Source organism: Paramacrobiotus metropolitanus, unplaced genomic scaffold (assembly GCF_019649055.1).
Source record: "Paramacrobiotus metropolitanus isolate TYO unplaced genomic scaffold, Prichtersi_v1.0 Parri_scaffold0000037, whole genome shotgun sequence".
NCBI classification, from domain to species: Eukaryota; Metazoa; Tardigrada; class Eutardigrada; order Parachela; family Macrobiotidae; genus Paramacrobiotus; species Paramacrobiotus metropolitanus.
The window spans coordinates 1087614-1101015 of NW_026570257.1; the positions used below are offsets into that span (position 1 = coordinate 1087614).

The 13402-nt window shown below is 43.5% G+C and overlaps 3 protein-coding genes across 6 annotated transcripts; 1 reads left to right on the forward strand and 2 right to left on the reverse strand.

The window, feature by feature from the left end:
- Positions 1–8: 8 nt before the first annotated feature.
- LOC129589735 (epsin-2-like) lies at positions 9–4551 on the reverse strand. Its single transcript, XM_055484585.1, has 3 exons — positions 3999–4551; positions 1313–1946; positions 9–851 (listed from the first exon to the last, which is right to left on the reverse strand). The coding sequence occupies exons 1-3, from the start codon at positions 4383–4385 to the stop codon at positions 358–360; spliced, it is 1515 nt and encodes a 504-aa protein (XP_055340560.1). The 5' UTR covers positions 4386–4551; the 3' UTR covers positions 9–357.
- Positions 4552–4939: 388 nt separating this feature from the next.
- Positions 4940–10435, forward strand: LOC129589792 (phosphatidylserine lipase ABHD16A-like). Of its 3 annotated transcripts, none has more exons than XM_055484660.1 (5): positions 4940–5815; positions 6943–7298; positions 7949–8273; positions 8712–9083; positions 9650–10435. In XM_055484660.1, the coding sequence occupies exons 2-5, from the start codon at positions 7026–7028 to the stop codon at positions 9895–9897; spliced, it is 1218 nt and encodes a 405-aa protein (XP_055340635.1). In that variant the 5' UTR covers positions 4940–5815; positions 6943–7025; the 3' UTR covers positions 9898–10435. The 3 variants fall into 3 exon arrangements, with proteins under 3 accessions (XP_055340635.1, XP_055340636.1, XP_055340634.1); XM_055484661.1 differs by lacking the exon at positions 4940–5815 and adding an exon at positions 5848–6241; XM_055484659.1 differs by lacking the exon at positions 4940–5815 and having other exon boundaries at positions 6646–7298.
- LOC129589793 (uncharacterized) lies at positions 10051–11964 on the reverse strand. 2 transcript variants are annotated; one of them, XM_055484664.1, is made up of 6 exons: positions 11883–11919; positions 11735–11809; positions 11340–11634; positions 11039–11145; positions 10684–10932; positions 10051–10514 (listed from the first exon to the last, which is right to left on the reverse strand). In XM_055484664.1, the coding sequence occupies exons 2-6, from the start codon at positions 11783–11785 to the stop codon at positions 10458–10460; spliced, it is 759 nt and encodes a 252-aa protein (XP_055340639.1). In that variant the 5' UTR covers positions 11786–11809; positions 11883–11919; the 3' UTR covers positions 10051–10457. The 2 variants fall into 2 exon arrangements, with proteins under 2 accessions (XP_055340639.1, XP_055340638.1); XM_055484663.1 differs by having other exon boundaries at positions 11735–11964.
- Positions 11965–13402: the final 1438 nt, after the last annotated feature.

The window sequence follows — 13402 nt, forward strand, 5'->3', positions numbered from 1 at the left end:
AATTTTGAACGAGTATCTGCTTTTACTACAAACAAGAACAGAGAAATCATCGTCACACGATCAGTAAAACACGACAAGAACACTGGACAAAAAATCTTTAGCTAAAAATTAAACAAAGCCAGGCAAATCCAACACGCAACCGTCCCCCGGGCTGCGGGGGGCGGAGAGCAACATGAGCCAATCAAATCCCCGAAAATAGAATCAACGTGTAGAAAAACCGAAGAAAATCCATATAAAGAAAAACCAGTGGAAAGCATAAACGCGATACGGGTCAATCTGATAATCCAGACATGGCGAAAGAAAACACGATGAATAATTAAATTACACGCTTCAACACACCGCCGCGGGTTAGTCGTTTTACAAAAACGGGTTATAATTATTGTTGTTATTCTGCCCTACCCGGCTACTACTGCCCATGCCCATCCCGCCGCCGGACGACGGGACCAGGGGCGCCGGCAAGGTGCTGAGGGGGTCGTAGGGGTTGGGGGGCTGGCCGCCCTGGCGCAGCTGGTTGATGGTGGGCGGGGGCGCGGCCGCGGCGTGGAAGGGGTTGGGTACGCTGGGGGCGTTGTTGCCGGTGGGCGCCGTCAGCGGGCCGCCAAAGGGATTCAAGGCGAAGGCGGAGGTGGGCACCGGGGGCTGCGGGCGTGATGGGAGGGTGACCAGGGAGTCCAGATTGACCAGGTTGGAGTTCTGGCCCAGGAAGTCCACGGCCGGACTGGTGCTGGTGGGTTTCTTCGGCTGCGCCATGGTCGTTGGGGAGATGGAAAGGGGGTTGGAGGCGCTGGTGGGCGTCAGCTGCGACCAGGGGTCCAGGCTGGCCGCTACGGGAGGCGATGGGTGGGTGAAGGCTGCAGAGCAACGTGGAATTATTAGTTACCGGTATACAACTTATACACATCAAATTAAATATTCCCAGCCGACTGTACTACAAGTATCGCTACTATGTGGCTTACTGTTACAATCGTATGTACTGCTACGTACGAAAAACCAATACGTAATTAGAATGGAATCATAATTACCCTATTATTATTTCGAAAGCACAGAACCCCTTATCAACGCTACTATATTAATCAATAACCCAAAATTTAATAATATCCGAAAACGGAAAGTTCATAAGGATGTAAAGCTGTTTGTTAATGACAAAAAAAATGCACAGGGGAGCGTCTGTAGCAGGCGAATAATTCAGCAAAGCGTTCCTGGTACGTGATACCTAATGATTAGCGGACTGCGTACAAGTTATCCCAGGGATTCAAAAATGCTCATAACGCTAGCGCGGAGAATAATCTCTCAGTCCAATACTTATTCTTACTCGGTTTGGGAGGTGAATTCGCCGGCGAAAAGCCATTCCCGAACGCTGACTGTGCCGGCACCGGCGGGGCGCCCCACGGGTCACTGCGGCTGCTGCTCTCCACGAACCCATTCCCGCCGAACCCGTCATCGAAGCCTCCCCCTCCGAAGCCCCCATCACTGGCGCCCCAGGGATCCCCTCCACCCGGCCGCTTATGCTCCGCCGCCGGCTGATGAAAGACGTCGAACAGCTCATCCTGACTGCTGACCTGCACCGGGCGCTGCTTCTGGAAGTCCGTCTGCGACTCCTGCAGGGCCAGCTGCAGCCGCATATCATCCCGCTGCCGACGGCGCTCCTCCTCGTCGGCCTCCTCCTTACTCATGGCCAGCGCGATCTGCAGCTGGATCTCCTCCTCGGTCATGTTCTGCGGACGGACCTGCTCCAGCTCGGCGTTGAGTTTGTTCGCCCCGGGACTGCTGCCGCCGCCGTCCAAGGATGCGAAGCGGGTGGGGTCCACCGTCCCGGTGAAGGGCTCGTCGGCTGGGTACTGGTCGCGGACGCCGGCGTTGCCCGAGTACTGGAAACGCTCACGGGTCTTGGAGGCTTTCACGCGCTCGTTCTTCAGGCGCTCTTCGTCGGTTAGCAGAGCAACAACCTGAAATAAGTGAATGCGTGCGTGAATTATTACAAACGTGGAAACATGTAAAACTTATGGGTTCATACGCCAAAGATAATTCTAGAATTTTACATACATGGTAGATATTAGGAAACATACCAACCCTAATAATTTTCTATTTATTAAATTAATTATTTTTCCTCCAGTTAAAATAGTGCAAATATCAACAGTGTTCAAGTTACGTATTTCCCTAATCGCATGTGAGCGACAGTTCATTCTACTTGTTAAATTATAACCAGCAATGCAACTACGAAAACGACATACTGCTGTATATCTGATTGCTTACAATAAGTATATCTATATATTTTTTACTACTTGTACTTTTATTACAAACTATCCCATATCTCTTATCAGTTTTGAATTTTTTGGTATCTTACGCGCCGTGGTAAATTAGCTTGTTCTAACATTCAAAAGATTTAACATAAGTACAACTCACGTTCAAATTATTTAAATTTAAAATTAGGGTTTTTAATTGGAGTAAGGTGTGTGCGAACTTCATTACACTGCGTAGGTAAAACAATTGTTTGTATTACGCATGTTTTTCTTTAGGAATACGCCAACACAAACGTCTGTCAGATTTTTGTCTGAGTAACGCACAATCAAATCACCAAATATGTGCCGTGAATCAACACAACAAAAGACCACACCGAGACCTTCCACGTGCTCAATAAAAGGATGAGTAAACCGACAATAAAGAACGAATAAACACATAAAACCCAGGTCGATCGCTGATATATCAATAAGCCTGGCCGACTGCTATATAAAATCATGCAACGTGTTATCTCCCCAGGAACATTCACAATGCTCACAGTCACAGATAAGACTGACAAGGGATTTCAACATTTCCGGCCGACAGACTGAGGTTTCCTTATTCTTATCGAAGAAGCAAATCAAAAAAATCTTCACTCCGGTTTATACACACATTTATATAATCGACTATCACATTTCTTCGGTAAAACACTTCAATAAAAGCACTTAATGAAACGCAGAAAACTGGCATGATGAAATTCAAAAGACGGGTTCGGCAAGCAAATCCCTAGTATAAATTACAGCAGATGAAAAGCAAAAAATCCGTTATTTTAAATCCGTTATCCGCTGATCAACCAGACGGGTACACAAGATGCCCGACAAAGTAAGTAAGTACATTTCTGATATTTAAACTGTGTTCTAATACTGGCGATTTACTACAGTAATTTACTACGGTATTTAGTACGGATTTAATAAAGCAGAGAAATGGATTCGGGTGTAAAGTTCAAAATCAAAATTCTATAAAACTGAAGAATGGCGACCTTCTGGTACTTTAAAGATCGCAAGCATAAGTGGCTACAAAACGTTGAAAGCACTTGAGGGAAGATATCCTATTCAACAACATTGTATAACGGTAAAGAACTCAACAAGCACGCTACAGCATCCCGCAACTCATCGAGCGAAATCCGCTCATTCAGCGTGTCAAGGTCGACGACCCCGCACAAAACATTACAGAATCCACATCCCGTTTACTCTAACCTACCCCATGGTAATCTCATTCAAAAAGTTCTGCTGAGAAAATTTTAAAGAAGCCATTCTGAAATATCAAAAAAGAATTCATTCGATACACAAGAATCAAGCGCGATAAACAAGGAAAAAAATCACCGAAAGTCAAAGCTTGTCCGCGAAAGATTCTTTTCTTTAACTCTCAAGATTCTGGATACTACTTTCCCTAAAGCGTGCCTAAAACCTATCAGTATATTTTAAAAATAAGATCTCCACAATCAAAGCCAAAATCGAAGAGAAATAAAAAATAAATTGACAGAACGTCTTACGTATTGTATTTTTACGTCTTCATCACTGCTTGTTTCACAGTTGAAACACTCACGCGCCATTTCTAGTTTCTCTACATTTTTTTGGCAAAAAAATAGATAAAAATTTCCGGATAAAACAATACTGGAGCTAACTACCTAAACTAAAATAAAGCAAAAATTGTAGAAAACCTAGCAAACGTTAGAAACACGAAAAAGCTGAACAAAATGAAAAAAATCGAAGGTATCGTACCTGTTTGGCTTTTTCCCTGACATTCATGCCCAGATCCTTATTTTCCTCCATATGCTGGAAATTCGTCAGGGTCTGGATGAAGTACAGGTTCTCCTTGCAGTGCTGCGCCACTTTCTCCGTGCCCGACTTGATAATGTAATCCAGCACCACCAGCGCCTTGTACACATGACGCCAGTCCTTCCCACTGTCGTTCATCCGCTTCCACAGCATCTGCATAATGTCGGAGAAGGCCAGATGATTGTAGGTCATATCGCTGATGTCGGACATGAGGGAGGCCGCCGGACCCCAGGGGTCGTTGGAGGTGGCTTCGCGCACCTTCACCTGTGCGTCGTTGTAGTTGTGCACCACGTTGCGGACGGTACGCAGGCCCTTACGCACATCACCCATGGTTAACTGATTAGCGCTGTCGAAGAACAAAATAATTTGTCCACAAGGAGGTGTACAAATAATCGCTGGATGGGGATATAGCACAAAGGGGGGATTGTGGATGGTCGCGGAAGTAGACAAGTTTGATTTACTACATTTGACGTGTTTATCAGTTTGTGTGGTGTTTTTTCTCAGCACAGCATGACTGTTCAGACTTTAGAGTAGACGGAAGGATGACGTTTACAAGGTTCCGTACTTACTGCGCAGAGTTATAAATACCGTAAACTCTCACAAGTCAGTTCAAATTTCAAATTCACCTCATAATCTTTCTGTACGTAATACTTTAACCTGTGCTTTGACTTTTTAACAAGCTTGCTGCCTAGTTGCCTACAGTTTTCTTCTGGTGTGTTTTTGAAAACTAATGTACTTACTTCTGGAATTTGGAGACAAGATTTTTTTATTCGTCTAAAATGGAAATGATGCCATCCTTATCTTTGAAATGGTTCTTCTTTGGAACGAGCACTGAGCCGTGAATGCCAGTGATGGTCTGCGTGATACCATGGATAATTCCATCATGCGGCGAAACGCATTCAAATGATGCGGGCTAACAAGAAACCCCAAATTATGGTGGCACTTACTAATGCCATCATAATATTGGATTTTTTGTTAGTTATTTGCGTCAGACTTGTGGCGGGATTATCACAACAGTATAGCTTAAATATATACTAAACGATAATACGGAGCACCGTATTGTGATTTTGGATATTTTATTATTGCCTCTTCGAATCTGCGACTGCGAAAACTGGCATCCAGTTTCATGCACATATGGATTACTCTATCCGCCGATTTCTCCCCAACACCCGAATCGATGTATTTGAAACTTTGCAACCTACAGAGCTTCGGAACCCTGCGGGTCGAACAGCAAAATGATCTGGATGTACATCCTGGTCACTTGGCTCTTGATCCCTCACGGTTTTCATCCACCGCAGTCGTAAAGATGCCGTCCCTCCTCCGTTCCTAGCATCCCGATTCCCGCATGCACTAAGGACTCGGGACAACCCCGGACAGCAAAGTCCTCCGTTCTGGCGTTTGATGGCACCCCTCTCGGCCTGTCCGACGTCAGGGAATCCTGGGCGACCATACCCAAGAAGGGAGAAGCAAGTACTTGCCAGACGCCTTGCAGTGTCAGCAGGGAAAGTCGTTACGCCGAGCCTCCAGCTGCAACGCGTCCCTACAGGCGGAAAAGGAAAGGAGAAGAAAGACCTTTGCCTGACTGTGAGCTTACCATTTAGACAGAAGTCATTCTTCGCTTTTTCTGTCCTCCTCTCGGCCCTCTGGGCTCTGAAGCAGCTACCGGTCATCAAGCTCACGACGACAGCCAAATCTGGACCAGTAACAGGGAACCATCCGGAAATCCCAAAGTTTCCAAGTTGTACCTGTTCCGATTAACCGTGAGAATTACTTATGTAATAGGAATCGTGAGATAATAGGTACAGTTTCAGGAACTTACGTATTGTTTCGGTTTACCGATGCCCAGATCGTAAATTCGGACTAAGCCAGCCAACTAATTGGACGAGTAAAACCGTAAGACGCGATGACTGTGTACAGTACGTATACTGGCTCCGAGTACAAATACTGTAAAGTACGCGTACAGAGCTGACGGTTAAAAATCAAAATTATTCGTACTTAAGGATATTTGTTTACATTTCTTTTTAAATTTATGTTGTTTTAGTTTTTTCCCGTAGCTATGGATGAAGAGGCCTTTCATCCGCGAAGCTATATCCTGACTCTACTTATAGGTAGAGGAATGCACTTTAGTGAAGAGATCAGCGAAAATGAGCGAATTCGGCGATGTAATAAGTCGCAACGAAAATAATGTACGTGATAAGTCGGCGCGACGAATTTAGTCCAAAGTTAATGTGCCGGAGTAATTAGAACGCCTCTGAGTTTCGCAGAGTGCAAGGTGGAATAATGGATATGTCAAAAACGATGTAAATGGTTTTTACGATCCCTGTGCTTAATCCGTATCGAACCTTTTAAGCTTCACATATCGGAAAAAATTCTAGTCGTTTTTAATGTGCGGTACGCAGTTTATAGGGTGGTGAAAACTGTATTATCGGCATTTTTTATGCGCTTTCGAAAATATTTTTAAAAATTAAACCGAAATAAAACTAAAGTGAAGTTGATCTACAAGTCACCTTTAGGGCATTCTCGAATCTCGATAACACTCGAAGTCACCGAACAATTTACCGGTACATAGCACTGCATGTCCGAAGGGCTCGCAGACACGTACAGGTAACTATACAGTATACAGCACGCACTACTGCGGATTGAGTTTTCAAGAAACCTGTAGAATGTGATCGCTCCTGCCTTATTTACGAGCAAATTTCGACCTGTTCACGTACAACACCAGTCTTTTGGTTGCTGTAATCAAGTTCGGGCATTTTATTGCTTACACCGATTACCATAATATTTGCTCATTGTAAGGAACAGACTCTGTTTGATACTTACTTCAACGTCTTATATAATTTTCGTCACCTTTTTACAAATTTGTATGCGCTTATCCAAGGAATTACAGTGTGGGATGGACTTATCTGACGGTGATTAGGAGAATTGACAAAACCAGTCTCTGATTGATGGGATTTCGCACATTTTGTGAATATGGACAACAGAACGGCGCACTTTTTCGATTATCAAGCCAAGTTCGAGGATCTGGATGTGGCCTTTCGTGCCAAGGACAGGAGTCCGTCGGCGGCACAGAAGGCCGCGAAACGACAGGATGATCCAGTGGGCAGCTTCCTCGATAATATTGCCGTCAGCGTCAATCCCCTGCAGAAAATCGTCAGTCGCGCCATGTATCCGGGATCATGGAAGCGTATGCAGCGAATACTGACGGAACATCTCAATAATGGCCGTTTCAAGCTAGCCACGGAAGTAAGTTATACAGACATATTTATACTTATTTTTTTCTAATAATAATTATTATGCTGTGGTGCTAGTACATTATCCACTCTACGCGTAGCTCTTAAATATGCACAATTATTTAACCATAAGAACATTTAATTGCACTTCCTTGAAATAAAGAAAGCCCATTCGAGACGTAAAGTATATAATATCCTAATTTATTCAAAATATGTAATAATGTGTACTTCACAGTTTATACAGTAAACTAGAAGAAATTCAGAATGTAAAGTTGTAAACGTTGCAAATTAGCGGATACCGTATGCTGTACAAGTATAAACGGAATTCATAAAAGTTGGCAATACGGAAAAAATATTAGCAATACGGAAATATTATAAAAAGCTTTTTGAACTTCTTTATGCACGACATTTTCCGTGATGGATAAACCAGTTTGTACTAAAATCTGGAAACAAGGAAAATGATTCTAATTGTCACTCAGAATCAATTAATGCGAGCAACCGCTGCTCGAACTGTAATTAAAGTGCATCCGTCACGTGTGCCATTTGACTGGTAACTTATACAGCTTCTGGTATTATCTGTACTTGTATAATGTGGTGATAGTGTAAATATCGATGAACCTTGCATTTTACCCTGGTTGTGTTCACGGTTGTACCCAATTGTAGTTCGACGCCAAACGCGCCAAAATCGCTACCGCCGATGGGAACCTGCTGGACACGATGTGTGCCGACCGGCGCTCGGAGAGTGAGCAGGGCGAGATCCTGGTCGTGTGCTGCGAAGGAAACTGCGGCTTCTACGAAGTGGGGAATATGTTCACGGCCATTGCCGCCGGCTTCTCTGCCGTCGGCTACAATCTGCCGGGATTCTGCCGGTCCACCGGACATCCGGAGCCCAGCCAGATCCGCTACGCGGTCGATGCGGTGATGCAGTATGCCATTTCCTGCTTGAAATTTCCCGAGAAGAATATACTGATTCTCGGCTATTCCATAGGTAAATTCATCAGAATTATAATTGTTCAAGCAGTGCACCAGTTTTCTAACAAACGGTGCGTTTTGAACAGTAACGTGCTTCATCAAAATTAAACGATAACATTTTCGGAAATGCAACTGAACACGTAAAATTTGGCAACTGTAATTCATACCGTGGAAATAATTTTACTATTTGAAACTTTCATTGTAGCCGTTGTGTTATTATTTTAGTTTTTTACATGATAAATGCTTTCATATGAGACTGTACTCGAACTGAAAGTGTGTTAGCTACAACTTGAATATCAAAATGTGCTCACAATGCATGGTTTTACAAACTTGCAATGTGTTATTTTTGATGAAAACTGTAGCTGTCTGTATGTAAATGTATATGGACATGTACGTTCACTTTTATTCTGCTTGCAGGGGTTTGTGTAAAGTTCTTACATGTTGTAATACGTAGGTGGTTATCCAGCCGCCTGGGCAGCCAGCCAGTATCCCTCCATTCGCGGCCTGATCCTGGACGCTTCCTTTGACCAAGCGCTGCCGTTAGTGCTGCTGCATACAGAGAATAAAATGGAAGATATCCTACGAAAAATCCTGAAGGAAGACCTGAATATCAATCTCGTTGAACTGCTGTCAAATTATCACGGCCCGGTGACAATTATCCGCCGCAGTCAGGATCAGATTGTCGGGGTCAACCGGCAAGAAGGCTACGTTAACCACACCAATCTGCTTCTCAAGAATTTCCTCCATAGTCGGTATCCAGAAATCGTCAATGAGCAGACCTTTCAGGTGCTGGATGAGTGGTTGAACCTCTACGACTGGACGCAAGGTAATCTAAATGTGATTGCGGTAATAAAGTTCGACATTCATGCGAATGCTTTAATCCGGAAACGGTTAAAATTTAAATATTCACAGCGGAATTAAGAGAAACGACCCGGTACATGGTACCAAATTCGTGTACATATACGCAAACTTTAACTTTCATATATTTCCAAACAGTTTTTGCATTTTTATTGTGACAATCTGTAGTTCACGATTTGTATACATTGGTGTATAACCGTTTCTGTGCGCAACTGCATCCGGTTGGAGAGTTACGGACGAAAAATCCAAAAATGCACGAAAAATCCAAAAAGTTTATATCTATACACATGCAGGTCTATCAAAAGTTTCAATATGTACCAAACTTCTTCAAATGTTGCTAAACAACGCACGTAAGTATAATAATCGTTTTTTTACGCCGAACCAGACTAGTTGCACCATTTTCTTCAATTTGAAATAATTCTTTAAAGTTTTCGAATTGATTTCGAAATTTCAAAATGACTGAAGTGTGGTTCGGTTCGGGGTATGTATGCTGTATTACAGTTTGTTGTCGTTGTAAAATTAGAGTATTTGCAGAGGTGATGTTAAATCAGTACGCCGTAAAATGTCCACGCTGTCCGTCGATGCTGGTGGAATACATGCGGGATCGGCGGCGCACCCCGCGACCTTTTCCAGTGAGTACAGGACGCTCTTGGGATCAGAATACACGCGAGCACCTGACGCTGCACTTAGCCGAGCGTCATATGCGAACCTGTGCTGGAACGCACATCACGGAGCTACCGGCGTACTTTATCGCTGTGCCGTGGAATGCCTTTCTGGAATGATGCACCTAGTACAGAGTACTTGCCAGTGCTGATGCATTATTTACGCAACTGTAGACAGGAACTCTTTTCCTTGGCTCTTTTGCTACAACACATTGTGTTCCTTCAACAGTTCTTTGATTATTTTTATTCGCCATGCGCTTTTAATTTGTTCCTTAAATACACTCCAATAAGCTAAGCTAATGACTACGAGTACTTAACGCGTTCATTACCACGAAAATTAAAAATAGCCACTGTACAATTTGCTCAGTTGCAGCTTCGCACACCTTCGTTTCTTTAACTGTCGGACGAGTGCGCTTCAAAAAATAATAAATCTCGGGCCGGTTGGAATGTGCATAAATAATTTAAAATATCCGCTTACGTTTTGCTCGTTGTTACCGGTTAACAGAATTGGTACTGGCAAGTGTGGATAAAAGAAAACTGCAGAAATTTATTGTGTGTTCGCCGATTCAAGCATCGGTAGTTGGAACGATGCAAATAGCCCGAGCCAGGCGAAGGATGTGCGGTATTTATGACAGTGAATCAACTTGGCGCTGGGTTTGTTGACGGAATATTGACTGCGGTCACTCTGTGGTTGTCGTTGGACCACACTCGCTCTGGTCAACGTACTGGATTTTTAGCTGCAAAAACAGCCCCATAAACTCTTATTTATTTTATGCTTCAGTAACTACGAGTACTCGAGCTATGTTCATCGCGTTGCATATATATACGGACGATATGGCGCTGTGATTGGACTATGTATATGAAAATATAATAAATATTAAAATAATCGTTCTGACGTTAACTTACCCGAAACTGCGCTGTGGCATACAGCTCGTTATTTTGCTGACTATTCGTCAGCGTTAATGTGCACTGCAGCACGGTGTCCTGGGTGTAGATGACGGGTTCACAGCAACCGCATTCGGTGTGACCATAGAACAAATAGTAAGCCTGAGCATAAAAACACTTGTTATCTCCGCATTTCAGTGTGGACACAATTTTGGGCTCCGGATCGTTGTTGTAAATGCCGACATCCAGACTTTCATACCGTGTGCAAGCCTACAGAATATGTTTCTTTTTCGTCCATATTTAGTATTCACGTAATAATACAGAATATGAAAAAATATATGTCAAGAACAAAATTCGATCATTGTACGTAACTTACACCAAATGTATAAAGCATGGCATTGGGATAGTCCTTAGTATTTTGCAGTTGGCATGTGGTGACGCACAGCTCTTCGGGCAGATTGACAATCACTGCCTTTCCGTATTCTGTAAAAACAGTTTTATTTGCGACGCATTGCAGATTAATACTACTGCTAAGTGCTAACTAACTGCTCTTATAACATCGTTTACAAGTATATGATTAAAATAAACCTTCTTTTTGGCAGAAATGGCGCACCGTTACTGCGTTAACAATTATAAGCTTCTAGCAAAAGTCGCATATATCAGTAGAATTTGTGTACCGGCAGTTTTCGCCAAGAAATCAGCGCATTGTTCTGCCGAGCACGCAAAAGGCAAGGAAGGAAAATAGCAGGGATTATCGGAGCAGGTTGACGTCGAGGATACGGTTGCCTGCGCCGCCGGACACGGCGGTGGGCAGGTCGCACACGTAGGACAGGTCTTGGGAAGGGATTTTGTGCTGTTGCTGCTGTAGTAATTAGACAACGAGCGGCGCATGCCGGCACGCGGTGCTGCGCGATCCTCTTCCATGGAACCAGCGTCACATACCATGCTCAAACCGAAAAGGCCAAGCACTACCTGCGAAATCATTTAATTAAGGGAATACTTTACCGGCGCAACCGTGGACCAAAAGGAAAAACTACAGATCGTGACAAGTACTGCGCGTTTTATACTGTACCAGTATTATGCCATAAAAACGTCTGCTCTTCCATTGAATATTTCCTTCCATTCGTGAAGAATGTATAATTAAAATCTGGATGTACTCGAAATAAGACAAACCATTAGTTCCCGGTTACAACAATATTATCTAAAAATGGCCTTCTTACTGCACGAGACAAAACACTGGATGGCTTGCGCTGAACATTCAAGATGCAGCTACCAAGGAGCTTAGATGACTCGGAAAAAAGGGCATCGCACCGGTGTCGAGTGTCGGCTAGGAATACAGTAAACAGACCTGACGAGCTAAATCGGGTCAATCAAAAACGTTTCGTTTTGCCTTACTGATAACATCTCACCGATAGCGTGTGGGATATATATTGATGAGGTACGTATGCCGTTTTGCGTTCGCTGCTCTACTCGTAATTTTATTATTGTTTAATTTTCTAACAATTGATGCTACGCTAACCGTGTCCCGCTCATGCAGGAGCGGTGTACGGTAGTAAGGCCCAGCGACTATTTTCACCGTATTTATGATCAGATGGTAAGGGTCAACCGGCAAAAGGGGTGCGTCAAGCTTAATAGCCGGCTGCTGAAAAATTGTTGTCAGCTAACAGGCCTTTCGGTCCTAGACCTGAATCTATGTGAGCAAGAGGTTCGATGTGGTACGATGTACTTTTGTAGGAGGTAATTAACGCAGTCTTATCTATGTGCCAATGCGAGCAATCCGGAAACGGCTAAATTTTTACGGCGCAAAAAATAAAAAATGGTAGTGTAATCTGTAGAAGTGAGTTATCGTTACAAAATGCAGGGATCGGCAGGAAGTAATGCTAAATCCAGTGTGTGACATGCCGTAAAATGTCCATCGACGCTGTCCGTCGATGCAGGTGCATGGGCTTCATGCGTGACTGGCGCCGCACTCCACGACCTTTCCCGGTTAGTGTGAGTATCACCTTTCCCCGCGAACGCTTGAAACTGCATTTTGCATTTAGACGAACGTCATCTGTGAATTATCTGTGCGGGGACAGTAGCACATCATGGAGCTGTACCGGCGTACTTTATTGTCATGCCGGGGAAACTTTCCTTTCCTGGACTGATACTACCAGTACTAACCACTTAATTACTTCAAGCATGAATTACGACTATAATATTATTTTGTATCTGACTGCAAACGTGAACTATTTCCTTAGCCCTTTTGTTTCCGTAATAGCTGCTCCCTTATCGACTTTTTGTTTATTTATATCCACCACCCTTTTAGCTCCTCGATTGCCAGTACTCCTAAGTCCCTAACGACTGCTGAATACTCTGCTTAGATACGAGTACATAACAATTTAAATTAAATTATTCTAAATCTATTCAGTAAAATCGGATAGTCTTGCACTTTCATGTACTCTGCAGTCACTTGGTCTGTTTTTATTTGTCGATGGAATGTTCTTCACTTTTAACACCATGCCCTTTCGCAAAGTCAAAAGGTACAATTCGTGCCGGCTACTCTGCATAATTTCATACGTTTACTTGGATTTTGTTAAGAAAATTTTTACCCAGTCGGCCAGTTCATGTAACAGAAATGCAAAACACTTATATTCGAACAATGCAGATATTGGGCAAAGGTCGTCCTTACGCATTGCCGTTGCTCCTTAGTATCTTTGTATGGATACGCTACCGGCATCCGGTAGCGCGCTGTTTCAGA

What these genes read in the sequence shown, in the direction of transcription:
- LOC129589793 (XM_055484663.1), bottom strand. Translation starts at nt 11,785, where the DNA reads ATGGAAGGAAATATTCAATGGAAGAGCAGACGTTTTTATGGCATAATA. An exon ending in CCATGCTTTATACATTTGGT is followed by an intron (nt 10,933 to 11,038) that starts GTAAGTTACGTA and finishes CATATTCTGTAG; the next exon opens with GCTTGCACACGGTATGAAAG. An exon ending in ATGCCACAGCGCAGTTTCGG is followed by an intron (nt 10,515 to 10,683) that starts GTAAGTTAACGT and finishes CTGTTTTTGCAG; the next exon opens with CTAAAAATCCAGTACGTTGA.
- LOC129589735 (XM_055484585.1), bottom strand. Translation starts at nt 4,385, where the DNA reads ATGGGTGATGTGCGTAAGGGCCTGCGTACCGTCCGCAACGTGGTGCAC. An exon ending in TCAGGGAAAAAGCCAAACAG is followed by an intron (nt 1,947 to 3,998) that starts GTACGATACCTT and finishes CACTTATTTCAG; the next exon opens with GTTGTTGCTCTGCTAACCGA. An exon ending in GAATTCACCTCCCAAACCGA is followed by an intron (nt 852 to 1,312) that starts GTAAGAATAAGT and finishes GTTGCTCTGCAG; the next exon opens with CCTTCACCCACCCATCGCCT.
- LOC129589792 (XM_055484660.1), top strand. Translation starts at nt 7,026, where the DNA reads ATGGACAACAGAACGGCGCACTTTTTCGATTATCAAGCCAAGTTCGAG. An exon ending in GATTCTCGGCTATTCCATAG is followed by an intron (nt 8,274 to 8,711) that starts GTAAATTCATCA and finishes TGTAATACGTAG; the next exon opens with GTGGTTATCCAGCCGCCTGG. An exon ending in CCTCTACGACTGGACGCAAG is followed by an intron (nt 9,084 to 9,649) that starts GTAATCTAAATG and finishes GAGTATTTGCAG; the next exon opens with AGGTGATGTTAAATCAGTAC.